This window comes from Rhinopithecus bieti, unplaced genomic scaffold, assembly GCF_001698545.2.
Source record: "Rhinopithecus bieti isolate Rb0 unplaced genomic scaffold, ASM169854v2 scaffold_3906, whole genome shotgun sequence".
NCBI lineage: Eukaryota > Metazoa > Chordata > Mammalia > Primates > Cercopithecidae > Rhinopithecus > Rhinopithecus bieti.
In genome coordinates, this window is record NW_016804230.1 from 213,635 (window position 1) to 221,549 (window position 7,915).

The 7,915-nt window shown below is 38.4% G+C and overlaps 1 protein-coding gene across 2 annotated transcripts in view; it reads left to right on the top strand.

Annotated features, from left to right (window-relative positions):
* UGGT1 (UDP-glucose glycoprotein glucosyltransferase 1) overlaps nucleotides 1–7,915 on the top strand; it is a 104,424-nt gene that overhangs the window by 53,113 nt on the left and 43,396 nt on the right. For both annotated transcript variants that reach the window (XM_017867360.1, XM_017867359.1), the window contains exon 18: nucleotides 4,819–4,983. In XM_017867360.1, coding sequence (XP_017722849.1) covers nucleotides 4,819–4,983 — 165 coding nt within the window. The remainder of the gene's footprint in view (nucleotides 1–4,818; nucleotides 4,984–7,915) is intronic.

Below are 7,915 nucleotides of genomic sequence, written 5' to 3' on the forward strand. Positions count from 1 at the left end.
TAGACACAGTCAAGGGTCTTTACCTATTGAAAGCACAAATTGTTGAAAATGTATTAATGAAAAGAATTAATACATTAATGTACATTAATACAATAATACATTAATTAATACATTTCTGTAACATTCTGATTTTAAACATATCAAAATGCATTTATTTACTAGTGTTTCAGTGTTTTTTCTCCTTTTTTAAGGGAGGATTTTTTTTTTCCCCAAATGAAAAACAGCCTGTGATTCCTGTTTTAAGATCTGAGCTATCATCCGTTTATAAATGATATTCAGCATGAATTGTTTATGAGTCCTGTTTCATCTGATACAGAATCCTTGTAGAGTTTTATAATCTCCCTCCCAAGTCTTTATTCTAGTTGTTTGACAGACACCCAGTTCAACATCTTTGGTTTTAGCCTGTCATCTTTATGAGTTTTCTAGTCATTCAGTTCGTTTTAGTGGGAAGAGTAACCTTCTTTTTGTACTCATATTTTATTGGTTTACATACTATTAAATCATTTCACTAACAGGAATAGTTGGTTTGGGAATAAACACAGCTAATCCTTGGTAAGCAGATAGCTCAACTGGGAGGAGCAAAAGGATGTGGGCATCCTATTCCCTGTATCTCAAATGCTGCCTTTTACTTGTTGAGAGGCCTTTTAGTGTGGTTTATGTGAAATACCAGAGAAAGAATATTGGACACCTCTCACATTTTAGAGATGATCTTTAAGGTCAGATGTTTTTAAAGGTCAGTGTGACAAAAACAGTAGCAAATTAAACTTTTGAGTTACTTACTAAGTTAGACTGGTTTATACTTTAGGATTGTCTTCAAACAACTATTCAAAAACACGTAAAACCCTGAAACTACTGTGTATGTGTGCTTGTTAATGGTACTTCTGCCACCTCATTGGAAAGTTTTAAGTAGAGGAGATAAACAGTTAAAAATTATGTGTGATCATAAGGCTTAAGATAATTAAAAACAAAATCACAGATCAAAAAAACGAAATATAGGCCAGGTGTGGTGGCTTATGCCTGTAATCCCATCACTTTGAGAGGCTAAGGTGGGAGTTTGAGACCAGCCTGGCCAACGTGGTGAAACCCCGTCTCTACTAAAAAATTAACAATAAATAAAATAAAAATAAAAAAGTATGTGGGCGTTCTAGAGAGTAGCTCACCAGTGTAAGTGTTCAGCATACTTTAATGGCTGGTATTTGTTAATCAGATAAATTAGTTAATTGGGATTGGTTGAGAGATCTGCTCCTGTAAGTTGATTCAGGTTTTAGAGGGAGAGAACAAAATAATCTTTAGCAAGATCAAAACACAAGAATTTAACAACTAGAGAAATTTCTGAATTACTTTAGAATAAATAACAGAGTTTCAGTTTTAAAACGGTAGTATTGAGTAATCGTGCCAGTCCTAATACTAGAAAGTTGAACAAGATGTGGTATGAACTTGGGCAGTTCACACAGCCTCGTTGGGGGAGACAACACGTGACAGCAGTGTGGTTTTGGTGATGGTGAGGTTCTGAGTGTTTACACATTGTATGTGGAGGCTCAGTGGCCGCTGAGCTAGATGGCAGCTAAGCTGGATGGGCAGCTCTGCTAGTTTGGGACAAGGTGATTGTGGAAGGCTTCCTAGGTATAGCGACAGCTGCCTGCTCTGTGAATTCAAGTTCATAGAGGAACACGTATTTATTGTGTGTGTAAGCTGATGTTGAATACAAGGCGAATTAAAATACTAGCTGTGTACCAGCTCTTTTACAAAGGTAAACTCATGCCAGGAGCTAGAAGGTCTTTGAGCATGCCAGTCTGCCTCTCTTCTTTCTCTTTTCTGTTTTTGATTCTGCGCTTTAGTATTGTATCTGCTCACTTTAAGGTATATCCAGTCAAGCTTGGAATTGAAGCTGGAAGTGACATCTACTCAGTATAGCCTGAGAAGGGTTACTATTATTATTATTATTATTTTTTTTATTTTTACTTTTTGAAATGGAGTCTCGCTTTTGTCTCCCAGGCTGGAGTGCAGTGGCGTCATCTTGGCTCACTGCAGCCTCTGCCTCCCGGGTTTAAGCCATTCTCCTGCTTCAGCCTCCTGAGTAGCTGGGATTACAGGCGCTCACCATCATACCTGGCTAATTTTTGTACTTTTAGTAGAGATGGGGTTTCACCATGTTGGGCAGGCTGGTCTTGAACTCCTGACCTCAGGTGATCTGCCTGCCTCAACCTCCCAAAGTGCTGGGATTACAGGCATGAGCCACCATGCCCGACCGATTACCATTATTTTATTGTAGACTTCTGTCCAGTCACTTATCTTTTCTGGGTTTTTAAATAAAATAATATTGCTGTGGGTACCTAGTAACTTTTTCTCCCGGATAGACACAAACAGCAATAATAGTACTCTGTAGAAAAGAATTTAAGTGAAGTAAAAGAAAAGGCCACTTTGAGAATATGAAAGTTTTGAGGGACTTTGTGGAATTTTTTTTGTATTTCATATTTGGAAACTGTTTAAGTCTCATTTTCTCTTACCCTGTTGAAGAAAAGTACCAGTAGCTTTTATTGTGGATGATTACTCTATCAAAAGTATTGACTTGAAAATATTGAATAGAGTGGACAGACTAGAGAAAGGGGTATTTTTATATCTTTACATGTGTTGAAATCTTGATTGTGTTGAAAAATTGAATGAGAGTATCACACACTATGCTCCTTAGTTTCCTAGACGTGGCCATCTGTACTGATTAGAGGCTCTTCTGTATGCAAACAGATCATATTATTTATATGTCATCCATTTAATTGTCTAGCTGTTTGAATAGAAGCACTCTCAAGGCAGGGATGTGGAGAGTATTGCAGAAGTCCTAACAATCTAATGACTAATGAGATTTGTTTTTTTTTTTAAATTACAAGAGCTTTACCCCTATACAAAAAATCCAATGGAATGGATTCTTTTGAAATGGTTAATTTTAGGAAAAATGACTGCTTCTAATAAATGTCACTGCACTTGTAAATCTGTTCCTTTTGTTACAGTGAAGCTATGATATCTTCTGTGTCTGAAAGAAGTAATTATTTTAAAAAGTAGGCAATGCAATTAAAGTTGAAATTTTAAACAGGTGAGAATATAGTGATAGGTGTATATTTATATCTTTCAAAGCCGCTAAGATAATGACATTAGGAAAAGTTCTAGCCTGCACATGCAAACACTTTACCTTTAGAATATTATCTTTGAGTCCTTACTAATCTCAGTTGCTTGTGAGTGGCTCAGTATATAACTACCAAAAATTAATGTTTGTTAATTATTTATCATTATTTAATATTTTTAGTTAGCTGTTGATAGAAAATTTGTCCATATGAATTTTCAGTTTGGCTGTTTGGTAATTGTGCTGCATTCTGTTATTTGGTCTTGTAAACTATTTCTGAGTGGTGAAAAAGGAAGCTACATAGCAAACACCTCCCTCTCACTCCTGACTTCCACTCAGTTATCGTTTGCAGAGAAAACCGATGTTATTTATCTTATTGTCACTTGGAATTATAATGCAAGTTTTCTGGTCTTGTTTTAATTGGTTGACGGGGATGATTTTCAAAACTAAAGTTAGATTAAAATTGAGTTTTAATGGATATCTATGAAATAGTTGAGATATCAAAGAACAGAATTAACATGGTAAGAGTTTTAGGGGTGTATATTTAAAACCTTTAAACTATGATGTAGAGAAATGGCTGAAACCAACCTAGAAGGCTTTTTTGGCTGTGCATGTTTTAGGCTGTCAGTTTCTGTGCCGTTATCTGTTACTGCACTAGTCTGATGAGAAAATAAGCAGTCTGTTACCGATGACTCAGATTAGTTACCCGGTGGGAGTACTTTTCTGTTGGTGCTATCTAAAATGGTTATAAATAATTAAATTCTGCTATTTTCAGAAAATGGCAATTACAAGGTGTGCGATAGACATTTGTAAAGTGGCCCACTTTACACCTTGGGTGGTAATACAGTTTTTGCTCTGGAAAGTTAGTCTGAGGGATGAGCACCTGTGTTGACAGTCAGGAAAAATGTCCGTCTTGGATACATTTGCCGTTTTGTTGCTCCAGTATTTTCTGGCCAGTGAACCTCTTTTGTCCTGGAGAAAGGAAAAGATTGGGCGTATTGTATCTTAGAGCAATTGTTGAGCACTGTTTCCCCACAAACCTTGTTTTGTTTTCTGCAGGTGCAATTTCTTTGTTAGTGATATGGACCCTTATTTAGAATTGGGTGCAAATATTTACCTCAGGCTTTTTGCATAGAGCGCTTATAATTTATGGTAGTCAAAACCTGTGTACTTCATTTTGGCAGCCCATGGTCACATGTAGATTTTTAAATGGAAATTAACTAAAATTAAAGATTTAGTTACTTGGTCATAGTTGGCAGGTTTCAGGTGCTCAGTAGTTACATGTAGTTAGTAGTGGCCACTGCATTGGACAGCACAGACAAGCACAGATAGAATATTCCATCATTGCAGAAAGTTCTGTTGTATAGTGCTGACCGTAGTATATGTAGTTCAGTTTTGGTAGCCTGTGCTACACACAGACACACACACAGACACACACACACTCTCTCTCTCTCTCTCACTTCATAATCTGCAAGCTTTTGTTGTTTTGTAAAAACTCGAACTCAGTAATTCAATCTCAGATTTACATAGTAGGATATTAACTGTGATGTCATTTTTCATTGTTTTAAAATAAATATCTTGAGTTATTTTTTTCTTTACAATATTTCTGTTGATTGTTGTTAGAACAGTCATGTAAGAAAATATGCTCTGTTCCATTTGTCTCACAAAAGGCAAAATCTGCTGTTTTCTTGTTCCTTCTGTTTCAGGAAGCAAGAGGCTACTATGAGCAGACTGGGGTTGGACCCCTGCCCGTTGTGCTGTTCAATGGAATGCCCTTTGAAAGGGAACAGCTAGACCCTGATGAGTTAGAAACCATCACAATGCATAAAATCCTGGAGACCACCACCTTCTTCCAAAGAGCGGTGTACTTGGTGAGTCACGTTTCAAGGTGGGATTTTTAGAGAGAACAGTTAGCTTACATTTTTTGTTGCCTCTATAGTAGGCAGTAAAATTCTTAGTGTCACTATTTGGGAGGCTGAGGTGAGAGGATGGTTTGAGGGTAGGAAGTCTGAGACCAACCTGGGCAATATGGCAAGACCCCATTTCTAAAAAATAAATGAAAAAATTAGCGGGGCTTGGTGGTGTGCACCTGTAGTCCTAGCTACTTAGGAAGCTGAAGTGGGAGGATCGCTTGAGCCCAGGAGTTTGAGGTTGCAGTGAGCTGTGATTGCCCCACTGTATCCCAGCCTGGGTGACAAAGTGAGACCCTGTCCTGTTAAAAAAAAACAAAAAAACAAAAAAACTATTTTCTATATGTCACTAGTAATTGGTTTGCAAACTCTTGGCAAGTCCTGCTATGATGAAAATATTCATAAATCTTCTGTATATGGTAATTTAAATAACTAGTATTACTGATTTCAGGATTAAATGTTTATTTTAAAAATTGCAAGCAGCGCTAAGAAATGTTCATTCTGTTTGTAGGAAATTTTGACTTTGGAGAGACTCAGTCTTATTTTTCATTTATGTATAAATATTAATATATATAGTTCTTGAGATATAATTCAGACAGCATAAAAGTCAGCCTTTTAAAGGGTACAATTCAGTAGTTTTTATTCTCTATCCACAGTTATGTAACTACCACCTCTAATTTCAGAACATTATCATCACCCCCAGAAGAAACCCCATATCCAGTAGCAATGACTCCTCTCCATTTTGCCCTTTTTGTCCTACTCCCCGCCACCCTGCCATTGGCAAACACAGACCTACTTTCTGCTTCATGAATTTGTGTGTTCTGGACATTTTATCCAAATCAAATTTGCAGAGAACAGGATATTATTGGACAGATAGCTTGTTGCTCAGAACCCCAACTCTCTAATCATGGTTGGTCTTTGTGGTGTTACCAGCCCCCAATCTGAGTCATTGCATTAGCACAGTCTCTTGGGCCCCACTGTGCATCACCCCGTAGTAGAAGCCATCATGTGTGATCTGAGGGGCTCACCATGAATCACTAGATTTACAGTTTACATCCCAGGAACTAGGGCCAGCCAGATTATTTACCACACACTGTCTTTTTCTCTTCCCTCCTCTCATTCTGGAAATATGCGTATGTTGGTACTCTCTCATGTCCCATAGATCTCTTTCTTTATGTCCCTCAGACTGGATAATCTCAGCTTATCTTCAAATTCACTTATTCTTTCTTCTGTCAACTAAAATCTGCTATTGAGCCTCTCTAGTGAATGCTTCATTTCAGTTAGTATAAATCCAGATTTCTCTTTGGTTCTTTTTGATAATTTCCTTAGGTTTATAGATATTATTTCGTGAGATGTAGGTCTTAAACTTTACTTTGGTAGACTTCGTTTCTTTTAGTTCTTGAATATATTTGAAATCATTTATTTAAATTCTTTGTCTAATTAAGTCCAATGTTTGGACTTACTCAGAATAATATATGAACATAATGTAAGAATATACATTATACATTTTACTTACATAATAATAAGAATAGTATATGTTGGCTCCTTCTCTTCCTGAATATACACCATACCTTTTTCTTTCTGCGTGTCTTTTTTTTTTTTTTTTGATACCGGGTCTTGCTCTGTCACCCAGGTTGGAGTACAGTGACATGGTCTTAGCTCACTGTGGCCTCCAACTCCTGGACTTAAATGATCTTCCCACCTCAGCCTCCCAAGTAGCTGGGACTACAGCTGCATGCCACCATACGTGGCTCATTTTTGTATCTTTTTGTGGAGACGAGATCTTGCTGTGTTGCCCAGGCAGGTCTCAGGTCTCGAACTCCGGGGCTCAAGCGATCTTTCTGCCTTGGCTGCCCACAGTGCTGGGATTACAGGCATGAGCCACAATTTCTGCATATTTAATAATTTTGCTTTTGATAACTAGGAATTTGAAATAGTATAATGTGACACTTCTTCACTATACCAGGGTTTGTTTGTGTTGTTCTTTGTTGTTGTTGTGACTGTTATTTGTTTAGTGACTTTCCTGAACCAATTCTTTCTTTTATTTTCTTTCCTTTTTTTGAGACAGAGTTTCGCTCTATTGCCCAGGCTGGAGTGTGGTGGTGCCATCTCGGCTCACTGCAACCTTCGCCTCCTGGGTTCAAGTGATTCTTGTGCCTCAGCCTCCCGAGTAGCTGGGATTACAGGAGCACACCACCACGCTCAACTAATTTTTGTATTTTTAGTAGAGACGGGCTTTCACCACATTGGCCAGGCTCTAATTTCAGAACATGGGTCTCGAACTCCTGGCTTCAAGCGGTCCACTCACCTCGGCCTTCCAAAGTGCTGTGATTACAGGCATGTGCCGCCGTGCTCGGCCCTGAACCAATTCCTTAACATCTGTATTCTTTTTCATGTGTGGCTTCTGAAGTTTCAGCTTGTTTAACTTACTGGTCAGCTGATGAATGAACAGAGATTTCCTTTGATGCATGAATTCCAAAATCTCCCAGTTTTCCCAAGGGTCTCTGTGTTGCATTGGGGCACACTTTCCACACTCAATCAGGCAGTTGGCAACTCTGCCTTAGTCTTCTATTTTTGCTTGCACAGAGCCCCAAGGTTAGAGGCAAGGGTTCAAGGCCTTCTAAGATTTTTCCTGGTCATTCACATACCCCTGGGCATGATGCTTATGGTCTTTCAGATTCCAAGAAGTTTGTCAGAGCTTTTCTTTTCTTTTTTTTTTTTTTTTTTTTTTTGGAGACAGAGTCTTGCTCTGTTGCCCAGGCTGGAGTGCAGTGGTGCGATCTCGGCTCACTGGAAGCTCTGCCTCCTGGGTTCACGCCATTCTCCTGCCTCAGCCTCCTGAGTAGCTGGGACTACAGGCGCCCGCCACCTCACCCGGCTAGTTTTTTGTATT